This window comes from Prionailurus viverrinus, chromosome A1, assembly GCF_022837055.1.
Source record: "Prionailurus viverrinus isolate Anna chromosome A1, UM_Priviv_1.0, whole genome shotgun sequence".
Taxonomy (NCBI): Eukaryota; Metazoa; Chordata; class Mammalia; order Carnivora; family Felidae; genus Prionailurus; species Prionailurus viverrinus.
The window spans coordinates 157,372,127-157,386,526 of NC_062561.1; the positions used below are offsets into that span (position 1 = coordinate 157,372,127).

The 14,400-nt window shown below is 36.0% G+C and overlaps 1 protein-coding gene across 3 annotated transcripts in view; it reads left to right on the top strand.

Annotated features, from left to right (window-relative positions):
• Positions 1 to 14,400, top strand: part of SLF1 (SMC5-SMC6 complex localization factor 1) — an 85,056-nt gene that overhangs the window by 22,172 nt on the left and 48,484 nt on the right. For 2 of the 3 annotated variants that reach the window (XM_047877394.1, XM_047877403.1), the window contains exons 5-6: positions 6,393 to 6,555; positions 12,325 to 12,468. In XM_047877394.1, coding sequence (XP_047733350.1) covers positions 6,393 to 6,555; positions 12,325 to 12,468 — 307 coding nt within the window. The remainder of the gene's footprint in view (positions 1 to 6,392; positions 6,556 to 12,324; positions 12,469 to 14,400) is intronic. The other variant, XM_047877413.1, reaches the window with a different exon arrangement.

The following is a 14,400-nucleotide window of genomic DNA, read 5'->3' on the forward strand; positions in this document are numbered from 1 at the left end:
TTTTTGCTTGTCTTAGAAACTCCTTATCTCTCCTTCTATTCTCAATGATATCGTTGCTGGATAAAGTATTGTTTTGGTTGCATATTTTTCCCCTTTAGCATGTTATGTGTATCATGCTACTCCCTTCTGGTTTGACAAGCTTCTGTGGATAGGTCTGCTGCTCACCTTATGTGTGTCTACCTTTGTCTGTTAAGGACCTTTTGTCCCTAGCTACTTTCAGAGTTCTCTCTTTATCTTTTTATTTTCTAAGTTTCACTATAATGTATGTTTTGGTGTTGACCTTTTTTTGTTGATTTCAAGGGGAGTTCTCTTTGTCTCTTATACTTGAATAATGCCTGTTTTCTTCCCCAGATTATGGAAGTTCTAAGCCATAATTTGGTCAAATAAACTTTCTATCCCTTTTTCCAGCTCTTCTTCTGGGACTCCTATGATACAAATCTTACTGCATTTTAGAGAGTCACTTATTTCTTGACCTCTCCTTTTTAGCTTGGTTCTTTTCCATAATTTTATCTTCTGTTTACCTATCTGATTCTCTGCATCTTCCATTCTCATTGTAATTATATCCAGTAGGATTTGCATCTCAGTTATAGCATTTTTATTTCGGCCTGAGTAGTTTTTAGGTCTTTTATCTCTACTGCAAGGGTTTCTCTGGAGTCTTCTATGATTTTTTTCAACTAGCTGGTGTTCTTATCACTATTGTTCTAAATTCTTGTTCAGGTATATCACTTATATCTGTTTTAGGCAAATCCCTGGTTTTAGTTTCTTCCTGATCTTTCTTGGGAATAGAATTCTTCTGTCTTAACATTTTGTCTAGGTTTCTGTCTTTTACATGGTATATAAAAACTTGTTTTGTTTTCTGCTCCTGAGTGTAATGCTATATTAAGAAGGGGAATATACACTGTCCAGGGCCTGGCGCTTTAAGAAGTGTTTCTGGTATATACCCTGTGCACTCTGCTATTGTGATTTGGCTGTTCTTTTCCCCAGGTCAGTCCTTTGCAGAGTTCCTCTTTGCTTGTAGTGGGGAGTGTTTGGACCATTAACAAGGTGTGCTTTGATTCATTTGTTATAATAAGCCTGATTAAAAAAAGGAAAGAAAAGTCTTCTACAAAAACTAGAGCAGGAAAAAGAATAACAATAACAACAACAAAAATGGACAAAAATAAAATGGACAAAAAAAAAAAAAAGATTCCACAGAAAAATAAAGCAAAAAAAAAAAAAGATCCAAAAAAACGAGAAAAGGAAAGAAACAAACAAAAAACAAATGAACAAAGAAATTATAATCCTGATTCAAAAAGAAAAGAAAGAAAAAAAGCCTGATCTTATTTCCACCAGAACTGAAGCTGACGCTTTGGAGCACTCTATGATCAGTAGACTTGGTGCATGTGGGGGTCCTTTATTGGTCCTCTGGGGGAGAGGCCAGCTGCGCTGTCTAACAATCAGACCGGCTCTTGTAAAGATTTCCCTACAGGGCACAGAAAAGTGAGTTTTGATGTATGTGGCTCCGGCCTCTACTGGCAGCACTATGTTGCTTGCTGAAGTCTGACCATGCTGGTGGGTGGGAAAAGATGGCTTCACCTGCTCTCTGGTCCCTGGGAAGGAAAGCTTGCACCTGCTGCTGTTCAGGAAGCCCTCACAAGTGTACATTCTCCCCTTCTGTGTCCCAGGCTTCCATCAGATCCCTGCCCTCAACCCTTCTATGCCTGGGCCGTGGACATGCCCAGCATCTAGCTCTTCTGTGTTTCATCTTTGGCACAGAACTGAGATTCAATATTGCAAATCTTCTTACTTTTTTTAATTAAACAAATTTTTAAATATTTATTTATTTTTGAGAAAGAGAGACAGAGCATGAGCTCAGAAGGGGCAGAGAGAGAGGGGGAGTCACAAAGTCTGGAGCAGGATCCAGGCTCTGAGCTGTCAGCACAGAGCCCAACACGGGGGTTAAACTCACGGACTGCGAGATCACGATCTGAGACGAAGTCGGATGCTTAACTGAGCCACCTGGGCACCCCAAAACTCCAAATCTTAAAGGACGCAACAGGGCATGGACTTGCTCCTCCTTGCGGTGATGTGCCTGGTGCCATTCTGTTGCAGAAAGTAGTCCCTTGGCTGGGCAGTCCCATGGAGGTTAGAGAGAAGCACAGCAAAAAGCTGTGAGCACTTTAACCACCTTCTGTGCACACTTCTGTCTCTGTCATAGGAAGGTTGCTTAAAGGTGCCAGCCAGGTCTTTTGTCCTTGTAGAGGCAATATACAGTCTTCCAAATGTACTCCAGGAAGGGGAACTTTCTCTCCCATTGTGACCCAGGGGATCCCCCCATCATGCTGTCCATTCCCAGTCTTCCCGTCTTTCTCCCCAGAAGCACTGCTGCCCACCCAGATCTACTCCAGCGAATGGCACAAACTTCCAGAAATTCAGAATTTCAGCTCCACTGTTGCAGAAACTTGGGATAGTCAGTTCCTCTTGATTCCCCCATCTGTGGTTTTGGAGGAGTGCTTTTCTTGCGCAAACCCAGCAACCTACTCTCTCTCCTCTCTGTGAAAAGGCCTCCCACCTCCTGCAGCATTGTGGCTTTTCTCTCTCCCCGTTCCCCTCTCCGCACCGCATACCTGCCACATTCTCTTCTTGATGTTATACAGAATCTTCACTTAATCCGCAGATTGATTTCCTAGGTGTTCAAAATGATGTGATGTTGATGTAGCTGTGTTCCGGGGACGAGACTTCCAGGGTCTGCCTAGTACACCACCATCTTAACTCCTCCCCTGACCAATTTAAATGTTAAACCAAATTTGTATTCCTGAGATAAAGTGTACTTCATCATAGTGTAGTATCCATTTTTAATAATTGCAGATTCTTCAGATATTTTAAAAATTTTGTGTCTTCAATGTGCAAAACTGACAACTGTAAAAATATATAAACTACATATCATGGATTTTTTTCCCTCCCTAAATAGGAATGAAGAAATGGATGCTCACTCTGATCATTTCTTTTCAGCATTTTGCTACAGGTGCTAGGCAATATAGTAAGACAAAGAGAATAAGAGGAATGGAGTCAGATATAAAGAAATAAAAATGTCGTTATTTCTAAAAGGTATGGTCATATAATAAATAATTTACCCAGAAAAGCTGTTAGAACTAATTAGTGAATTTAGCAAGATGATGGGATAATAAGTCACTGTACAAAATTAATGGTGTTTTTATATTCTAGTGATGAACAATTGGAAATTAAAATTTAAAAATATATTACCTTTTTTTGGCAATTTTTGTGTGTGTGTGGGTGTGTGTATATTATTTTCTAATTATTTATGTCATTTGCATGGGGTTCTCTGAGCTTCATGGACATGTAGTTTTTTTTTATCTTTTATTAACTACGGAAAATTCTCAGCCACCAAGTTTTAAATTCTTCTGTTGGGTTCTTTTTCTTGCACTCTGTTACCTTTGTTTAAGACCATTTAATTCATTTCCACAGTTTATGCATGTTCTGTTTTTAACTTTTTTTCCCATTTTTGTGTTTTCAGTTGGATAATTTCTATTGACCTATCATCAAGTTCATTACCTTTTCATTTGTTTGCAATCTGTTCATTAGCCTGTCAAAAAGATTATTGTTTTGACAGTAACTTTTATTTCTATCAGTTTTTTTTTTTTTTTTTTTTGAGAGAGAGCATGTGCATACACCTGCACAAGTGGGGAACTGCCAGAAGGAGCAGGAGGGAGAATCCTAAACAGGCTTCACACCCAGTGCAGATATCAAGGCAAACCTTGATTCCATGATCTTGGGATCATGGATCATTTTTAAACTATTTTGTTTTCTTTGTTTGTTTGTTTATTTATTTATTTTGAGAGAGAGAGAATAGGGGAGGGGCAGAGAGAGAGGAAGAGAGAGAAGCCCAAGCAAGCCCCGCACTGTCAGCACAGAGCCTGGTCCTGGGCTGGATCTCAGAAACCGTGAGATCATGACCTGAGCTGACATCAAGAGTCAGTCACTTAACCAACTGAGCCACCCAGGTTCCCCTCTACCATTTTTAATGTACCCTATGCACTGTTCCTAATCTCTTAATGCAATTTGATCACTTTATCCATTGTATAACATTTCAGTCATAGTTATTTTAGTGTTGTTTTTTTTTTTTAATTTTTATTTATTTTTGAGAGAGAGACGTAGAACGTGAGCATGGGAGGCGCAGAGAGAGAGGGAAACACAGAATCTGAAGCAGGCTCCAGGCTCCAAGCTGTCAGCACAGAGCCGGACGTGGGGCTCAAACTCATGAACCGTGAGATCATGACCTGAACCGAAGTCAGAGGCTTATTAACCCACTGAGCCACCCAGGCGCCCCTCAGTCATAGTTATTTTAAAGTCACTTTCTGGTAATTTCAACAAGTGAATCATCTCTCTATGCTTTATATTGCTTTGTCTCTTGACAGTGGTTTGTTTTTCTTGCTTTTTGTGTATGTCTTTTTTATTGCATGTTTAGATATCACAGTACAATAGGGGCTGAGGTAAATACTTCTATCCAACAATGGGCTTACTTTTTCTGTAAGGTAGTTAGTATGGGTAGTTAATCTTGTCAGTCGTTGAGCAGGCACTGGGTTTTCTTAATGCTATAGTTACTTCAATGCATCCTTTCTGATTACTCCAGCAGTAGATGGAATACAGTTTCTTTGTCCTTGGCATGGTACCTGGGTTGCTGGAGGGGTTTTAATCAATGTTTCTCACTTTCAGCTTTCAATAGTCCCTGCATTGCTAGGTCACAGAAGGACTCTGTCATCATTGTCTCCCTGTCTTGCTTGTTACTAATATCTAGCTGGTTGGGGGTAAGAGTGGATGTGTTTTTGGTTCTGCTAGAAAGACTTCAGCCTTTTTCTTTTTTTTTTTTTTTTTTAAAGTAGGCTCCATGCCCAGCTTGGAGCCCAATGTGGGGCTTGAACTCATGACGCCAAGATCAAGATCTGAGCTGAAATCAAGAGTCAGACACTTAATCGACTGAGCCACCCAGGCACCCCTGGATATGCTTCAGTTTTAAGCATTCTTTGTGTTCTTGGTCTCTGAGGTTGGGACTTTGTTAATATTTGTGTCTCAGTCCCTCATGGCAGAGAAATTCTGCCTTGTATGTGTTGTTAGGGTTTTGACAACAGAGAATTTCTAGCCTATGTCCCAGTATTAGATCTTTGCTTTCTATTGATGCAGGAACCTAGGTTTGGCTGGCATTTTTTTCTGTCCCTTCTGCAGGGACAGATGGCTTTTGTTTCTGTTTCTTATCTAGAAATAGTGAATTGTTTTTTGGGTTGTGCAGCAGGAGATTTTCCTGTTCCTTTCCCAAAGGCGCATGGGTTTTACTTACACTCTCCCAACAGAAGCTGTGCATCTTTTCCTGGGTTCTGAAAGTATAAGACTTCTTACCTTAACCACATGACTTAAGATGTTACCTCGTATGAGAGAAGAATCCAGGGAAGTGGACCTAGTTTTAGGTCTATCTCTTGATGGCAGCCAATCCCCACTGAGCCACCTGTGCTACGAGTAGGGACTCCCATTGGTATCTGCCCTAATTCTTTTTCATAAATGCTTAATAGAGGCCTATGGCAAAGAGCTTGCAACTGACTACAGACTTTGCTTGAGTCACTTACTCCCAAATATTATAAATTGTCATGGTACTTGCACTTGACTCTTAAATTTGTTAGAATTTTATCTGATTCTTACTTTTATGACAGCTACTTCTCTCTAGGACCCTGGCAAAATGAAATAGTTTTGACTGTCCATTCTCTTCACAAAGGGGCTTATTATTATCACTCTTAAGGAAAGTTAAGTTTCTTGGTTGGCTTGTTACCTCAGTTCTCTGATAGGTTCGTGAAAGGTTAAAGGTTCTGTAGATTATTTGGCTTTTTCTTATTGTTAGGTAATAACAGTGTTCTCTCGTGGCTTTCTATATCCTAGGCACAAGTAGAACTTTCATGAAACTTTGGGGATGTTAAAAGTTAATCAAAAACTAATTTTTTAAAAGAATGCTGGCAACTGTAGTTCCTTTTTAGTGGTTTAGAATGATTTCCTTGGAGGTATGTTGCCTTCTGAGGTAGCTACATCCCTAAACTTCTTTCATTATTCTTTGGACTTAAGGAGGTGACTTTTCCTTAGGGAATAAAGTCAGTATTCTTGATTCTTAAAAATATTTCCCATATCAAGAAATGGATAAGCAAAAAGAATATCATGATTTCTTCAACATCTTTGAACAACTTATAATTTAAGAAATCACTATAGGACTTATTCTACATGACACTCACATAGCCCAGGGGCACTTAATTCTTTCAGAAAGTTCTACTCCTACTCTAAGGAAGTAATTGATTTAGATGATGTGACTGAATATATTTTAAAAAAATACTTTCTATACTATTTACATTTTTATTTAGAGTTCTGGAGGCTGGAAAAGCAAATGTTATTTTACCAAAAAGCTCACCAAGTGAAATAACTCACGTGATTGCCAGTAATGCAAGAATCAAGGCTGAGCAAGAAAAAGACAACTTTAAAGCTCCATTTTATCCAATTCAGTATCTAGGGGATTTTCTTTTAGAGGTAAGCAAAACAAATGGTAAACATTTTTGAGTGTTTATTTTATAAAATATTGATATTGTGAAATATGTTAAAAATTATGTTCTGAATTTTAAAAATACAATGATTAGAAATACATTTGACTCTTGAACTGCACAGATCCACTTTATAAACAGACTTTTCAGTAGGTTGAGTACTGTAAGTGTATTTTATTTATGATTTTAACATTTTTTTTCTTTAGCTTTGTTACAAGAATATAGTACATAATACATACAAAATATAAAATAATATGTTAGCTACATATTGGTACAGTGTCTGGTCAACAGAGGCTATTAAGTCTTTGGGGGGCTGAAAGTTATATGTGGAGTTTGAACTTTGGCAGGAGGTGTTCTTGCCCCTAATCTCCACATTGTTCAAGGGTCGGCTATGATTAAAATGACATATTCTTAAAGGCTATAGCTCTCAGTTTTTTAAATATTTGAGAATATTTCTGATAAATGTGAAAGAATCTTGCTTGTTAAAGTTTTCAGTGCTTTAGTGATGTTTACTACAAAACAATTTTAGCATTTTAATGTCAGTATAAATAAAATAGCAGTATCATGTAGTATCACGTAAGAATTTGTAATTTTCCCATGGGAAAGGAGGAAGCTGTTTCTAAGGATTTAGAAATACTGTTCTGTCCTATTCCTCTGCCTCCCTCTTCCCACTTTGTGCAAATACCACTTCTTAAGTTGTTTGAATAGGAACAGTCCTAGAAGGAATTGTCTGGAGATAAGAATTTTTAAGAAGGGTCACTCAAGGTAAAAGAGAAACCTCAGTGTGTCTAAAAACTACACTTTGATCTTCTAGGAAAAACTGGCTCCTTGCATGTTAACATCTCAATAAATGCTATAACCTTTTACCTAATAATTTATATTAGAGACCTGGGAATCACCCTTGAAACCTTCCTTTCCCTGATTCCCCACATCTTGTCAATCACCAAATCCTATTGATTTTATTATCTTAAATACCACTTGAAATCACTGTGCTTTTTTCTTCCTATATTAACATCATATTGAGTTCATCCTCTTTCCCCTGCCCTCCTGGAATAGACTCTTAATTATTCATCTTTTTACTCTACCTTTTAACTCTTGCTAATCTACTGATTACTCTTAACCTTTTCCTAGTCCATTCTTCTTCCTTCAGAAGGAGCAGCCAAAATGCTCTAAAACAACTCTAATTCTGTCACTGTCCTGTTTAACCCTCCAGTGGCTTTCCATTGCCTTTAGGATAAAGTCCTAAACTTGTAACAATGGCTTAAAAGTTCCCCACAGAATCCTTGTCAGTCCTGCCTTTAAGGCACATCCTGCTCTACTTTTCTGCACTCAGCTCTCAATAACAAAACTTTCTTCTGCCTGAAAAAGCCTTCACCGGTATTCTCTCACTCCCTGTGCCTGCGTGCCTTCTGTCCGTTCATCATTCAAGTTGCAGTTAGAATGATGCCTCTTCAAGGAAGCCTCCCTTACCCTTTGCTAAAACAGGTTCACCTATAATTGTCCTCATAGCATTATTTTGCTTTATAGTTCTTACCACATTTGTAATTAATCAGCTGGCTGATTACTTGGTTAATGTCTGCTTTCCCCATCTAAACCAGAAGAACCATGTCATCAAGATGATGTCTGACTTTTCCATGATTATATCCAGTCATCTTGTATGAAGCTTGGCACATGGGTTCTCAGTTTTATTAGGTAAACAGAGAAATTATGAAATATCTCTGAGTCTTCCAAGAGTAGATGTAATATATTACTCTAGAATTACCTTTCCCTACTGAGTAGCAGCAATGTAGATTGGAAATTTGACCTTAATTCAGGGGATGGATCTGCTTGCACTATGGATGATCTCATTGTCCTTGATAATGATGGTTCTTGGAATGGGCATGTGAGCCAGTTTTGATCCATGAGACATGAAGAGTGGTATGTAAGAGTTTCTGGGAAGTTTCTTCATTCTTCTGAAAAGACCACCACTGGCATTCTGGCTCCTGCTAAATGTGAACATGGAATAATGTAACCTAAATTATTACTAGCAGCCAATTTTTGACCATGAGGAGAGGTAACCTTAGGAATAAACCAGCCTTGTAGATAGCAAAATATACAAACAATGTGGATCCTTACAGAGATACTTGAGTTACTAGATCAGCCAACACTAAAACCTGTCTTGGCCCTGGACCACATTACCATTCTGTGCTGTAAAACATGGCCGTGTTATTTATATTACTTTGAATTGGTTTTCTATTACTTGCAGCCAGAAGCATCCTATCTGATCTACCTATCTGAATAGTTTAATGGTAGCCTTTACTGTTAATAGAGTGAAAGCCATTCTTAACTAGTTTGGTAAAAGTATATAAATTTTTTTTCTATGGAAAGAAATGAATAAAGTGTAAAATTTAATATGCTTTATCCATAGTCTTAGTCTTATTTTACTGCAGTAATATGACAGCATTCAGATTCAGTTGTTGAAATATTATAAGGCAGCAATAGTATACCAAGTAAAAGTAGCAAATAATCTATAACTTAGATTTATTTTTAGAATATATTGTTTTATAAGTTCTAGATTAGGCAGCTGGGAGTTCATAGCCATTTATTCCAAATAAGGAAGGCATTTTGTGATCACTTATGATCAGAAAATAGTTACCTTCATTGTAGTATCTTCTTCTACCACTTTGTCTTATAGCATATCACATTCCTCATTAGTTGGATTCTGAAGTGTCCTCTGAGAGTTGCCATGTAAAATGAGTTGAAAGTTACAACCAGTTGTTTAAAAAAAAAAAAAAAAGTTTAACCTACTTATACTTATTTGGAAAGCTCCTGAGTAACAGAATCAGGGATCTGTTTATTTAGTTCAGGCTTATAGATCCTTATTGAAGAATTTTGATGTACCAGGCACTGTGCTGAGGAGTAGGGAAAATAAATAAGACCACGTGTCAGACTTCAAGGTGCTTACTATTTAGTTAGTGGTGAAAACAGTACATGGAAACTGTTAATTACATTTAGTGTATAGTGTGTATTGTACGTTGGCAAATTTAAGTACAAGGGATAGGTATTTAGAGAAACAGGTGACTAATGTATCTCAATTGTTTGGCTCAAAGAAGGCCTCACGAAAAAAGAGAAGATATTTAGGAATACTTAAAACTTCTTTTGACTATCAGCCTAAGAAAGAAAGTAAAAAGTGAACCACACAAAGTCTTAGAGAAATATAACGGGAACAATAGAAAAAACATACACTTTTTGTGGCAGATCAACTAATTTGTGACCCAGATGTATAGTTTATTAGTTTTCTGACGGTAGGAAAGTAATTTAACCTGAGACTGAATTTCTTTTTTTGTGCATCAAAGTTCATACTTTCTCATTTTGGTTGTTGTGAAAACTATTAAAAATGTTACTCTGGACTAATATTTATTGAATGATTATTATGTGTCAGGCTCTGTGCTAAGCATTATTCATTCTTCCTTCCCTCCCTTCTTTCCTTCCTGTAGTCTCCATACAGCATGGGCTCTAACTCATGATCCCAGTATCAAGAGTCAAATGACCTTCTGACTGAGCCAGCCAGGCACCCCTGTATACCCTTAATCTTATTTTAAACCTCATGTTCCTGTGTCTATGTATTATAGCCTCATTTTATAGTTGGTGAAATGAGGTAGAGTCATGTTAAATTATTTTTCCATGCTCCTACAACTGGCATGTGTCAGACCAAAAATTTAGAGTCAAGCACTCAGTAAAAAGACTTTTCTTGAACTCCCTTTCCTTTACTCATTTTGGATATTAATAGATTTCCTTGATATTCACCTGGTCTCTTTCTGGGTATTAAAAATACTTAATTCTGTAAACAGTACTAGAACCAGTAGTCAATCATAAGATCTTGAGACATCATTTAAGAATCAGAGTATAAATAATAGTTAAGAACCATGTAGAGCACTCTTTCTCTACTTGACCTCTCTGATTCTTCATGTCTTCTCATGAAGTCATTCACGTTGTGTGGTAAATGCCATGGCTGAATCAAATAATAAGACTTGAAGACCAGAGCCTATCCATACCTAAGTGCCAAACAGTACACCCCATCAAATACTGAATCAGAAGTCAGGCCAACTGTTACTGCACACTATGCTACTCTCCTCCTAGATAATAGAATAATTTACTGAATAAGTAGACTTTGGGTCATCTATCTGGAACATAGCATTATACTATATAAAAGAGACTAGACATAACCCTTTTTGCCTAGGTCATATAGGAGACAAACACTTAACACAATGCCTAGTACATAGTTGGCACTAAAGGAATATTTATAAAAAGAATTAAGAAATGAATATGTACAGATAAATAAAATAATTCCTATATATTTCATTAAAGTAGCCAATTAGAGTATTGGTGGTTTGGAGAAAATTATATGTTGATCATTTGTTTAGCTCTAAAAATATGGATGATTTTAAAAATCTTGTATATGCCGTGGTTTATCAGGTTATGATTTTTAATTGTTTAATTTATGTAGAGTACTTGCATTATAAATCTTAATTCACAGATCAGTGTATAACATCTGAAACAGATACATAAGTAAATATATTCAGGATTAGAAAACAGTATGTTCTTGCTAGTTGTTAATGATAATGGAATGTTCTGTTGAGTATTGTGTTTTACTGGAATCCATGTGGGATTAATTCATTCTGTATTTTAGACATTTTTTGATGATCTGGGCTTGAGGATTTATCCTCCCATTGTCAACCAGGTAAAATTTAAAGCCAGATATTTACTTTTATCCCACTTCAAGGTGTGCTTGTACATTCAGAGTACTTCTTTCTTTCATGCCAGGAATAGGAAGGAAGAAAGGTATTCCTTTTTCATAGTTTTCGTTTTTACCTTCCTGAATAACTGAAAGATGTCCGTCAGGTACTCCCAGGAATTCTTCTCTGATTGGAAGATTGCAGCCTGCTTAAAGGACCGTCTGTGTACACAGGAATCCCAGTACAAGTGAAAGGGAACCGAAGATGATACCATAGGCCTTACCCATTTCAATTTCTATCATAATTGTTTTTTAAGAGGACAGTGATTCTTTAGTCTCAGTGTAAAGGTAGTTAATCTCTGAATACTCTTCTGTAAGGGCATTGTGGGATCTGTTAGGAACTCATCTTTGCTTCCTTCTCTTTACCCCACTAAACTTTTAGAATTCTATGTATAGGTACATATGCAAATGTCTTTAACATTATTGGTAGGTGGTTTATGAATTCAGTTTGGATTTCTTGGTAAGAGAAATTTTAAATATTTGAGATAGAGTTAGGTAAAAATGATTGTTTATCTCTGTTCAAGTAAAATAGGAGCTGTGAATTCATCTGTTAAGCCTCTTTTCCTCTTTGTATGTAGTAGACTTTCCGATGAGAAGTCTTACCAGTAAAAAGCTGAAAAATTATCTGGCATGTAATCTATAATCTGAAACTTTTCTATCTATATTATACCTTTAACTTGGTCAGGAATGAGATAAAATACTTCTGTCCATGATTATTCATAAAAAGGATTAATTGTTGCTAGACCAACAAAGCATTACATTTTTTGGAGATACACAGAAATCACTTTATTAGGACCTTTGTTTTGAAGTTTTTTTTTTTTTCTGGAAAGAATTTATTGGTAATAACTTCTGATATAGGAGAATGCATTTTACCTATTAACTAAAGGATTTTGCAATTATAGATACATTTGGTTAACATAAAAAAGTACATAATGTTGAAATTATACTTAACTGATTGTCTGAACCATTTATATATACGTACAGAGAGAAATTCAGAATGATGAAGATTCCCAGACCAATTCTGTTTGGAATAAACATAGCAATCAGGAAAAAAACAAAGATTTCTGGAAGGATAGGGGATTTCTTGAAATGAAAGGTGCCTTAAAAGAGACCATGCATAGAACCCAGGTAAAACTTTATGGGCCAAAAATGTATATTTCTGGTTCTTATGTAATTGTTTGAGATGCAATATGGCAATGTAGAAATAACACAAATTTTGGAATCAGAGCTAGTATTTGAACCCAGCTCTATGTTTTATTGTGTGTGATTTGAGCTTACCAAGATACTGCCCTATGTCTCCTCAGACTCTTATTGAAATAATGCATATATGCATATAGAAACACACAGTTCCTAGTATGTAGTGTGTTCTCAGCACAAGAGAATTACTTAAAATTCCCCTGTATTTTTAATATGGATGTGTTTCTCATAAAGGACTCTTATCTGTCAGCAATATGTGTATTCATAATTCATGATCTGAAGTCTAGTATTTTGCTGCATACAGAACAAAATTTTTTTAATGATACAAATGAATTCTGTTTTGAGTAAGGAAAACAAACAGGAAGTACTTTGAACTTGGAGCAATGAAATGTACCTTAAGGAAGCATGTATGTGGCTCTCATGTAATATTTTTCAAATAGCAGCAACCAAAAAAAGGCATTATTAGTTTTATCCTAGAATAGCTAATGTTTAAGTATGCTCAGTTTCATATTGTGTTTTATAAAACAGACTCTTTAGTTGATGTACCAAGTTCTATACCTAGTAATTATTATTACTTAACCTAAACTAAAATGTTTTTAAATGTGACGAGAAAGAAATTAAAAATTTTGTTTTCACTGCATCTTTTACTGCATCAGAAATTTTACAAAGAGCATTTGAAGTAGTATTTGGAACTTCATAAAATGAACAGTGCCTTAAATTATATGTGGAGAGATTAGATAAAACTTTACAACAGATTAAAATATTAATGCAATTTTTTCTGGCTTTTCCAAAGTATAATTGATATTTATGTGATTTATAAGACTGCTTTCTATGACTACATGTACATGGTCTTAATAAGAGGCTTTTTGAGTCATTCTATGAAAAATGCATTATAAACCACTGTATAAAAATTTTGACATATAGAAAGGAATTTAAAATGGAGTTACTGGGGCGCCTGGGTGGCTCAGTCGGTTAAGCATCCGACTTCAGCTCAGGTTACGATCTCACGGTCCGTGAGTTCGGGCCCCGCGTCGGGCTCTGCGCTGATGGCTCAGAGCCTAGAGCCTGTTTCAGATTCTGTGTCTCCCTCTCTCTGACCCTCCCCTGTTCATGCTCTGTCTCTCTCTGTCTCAAAAATAAATAAACGTTAAAAAAAAAATTAAAAAAAAAAATAAAATGGAGTTACTAAAATAAACTTAGTTTTTATTTAACATGGAAAAAATCAAATGGAGATTTTGTGAAAGATAGGGAAATTAAGAAAAAGACATCAATTTATATTGGATTTAAAATTCAGGTAGAAATTTCTATTTTTAAAAATAAGTTTCTTTGTACAAAAAGCAGACTCTTAAATATAGAGAACTGGTGATTATCAGAGGGGAGGTGGGTGACAGGATGGGTGAAATAGGTGAACTTTGTTAAAGAGTACACTTACCATGATGAGCACTGTGTAATGTATAGAATTGTTGAATCCTTATATGCCCGTAACTAATATAATGAATATATATAATTCAGAATGCTTGTATAACTTTATAAAATGAATATAAACAATATGGTTTTAATACTTCTTACTCTGTTTATTATTAAACCTATGTTCTATAAAAAGATTTTTTTGAGGTGTTTTTATTTGATATGCCTAATAATGGCAAGTTTCTATTTGATCTCTAGTCTAAAATTATTTTTACAAATATTTGGAAAAATAAAATAATGGAGATAAATAACCTAATAGTGTTTTGACTGGTCACATGATAAATGGTGGGGAGAGGGGAAGAAAGATTCCAAGAAAGACTAAGTTAATAAAAGTACCTATATGAAGTGTATATGTCAACACAGTATAAACCTTTCTCAACTAAAAATGTGTATTTC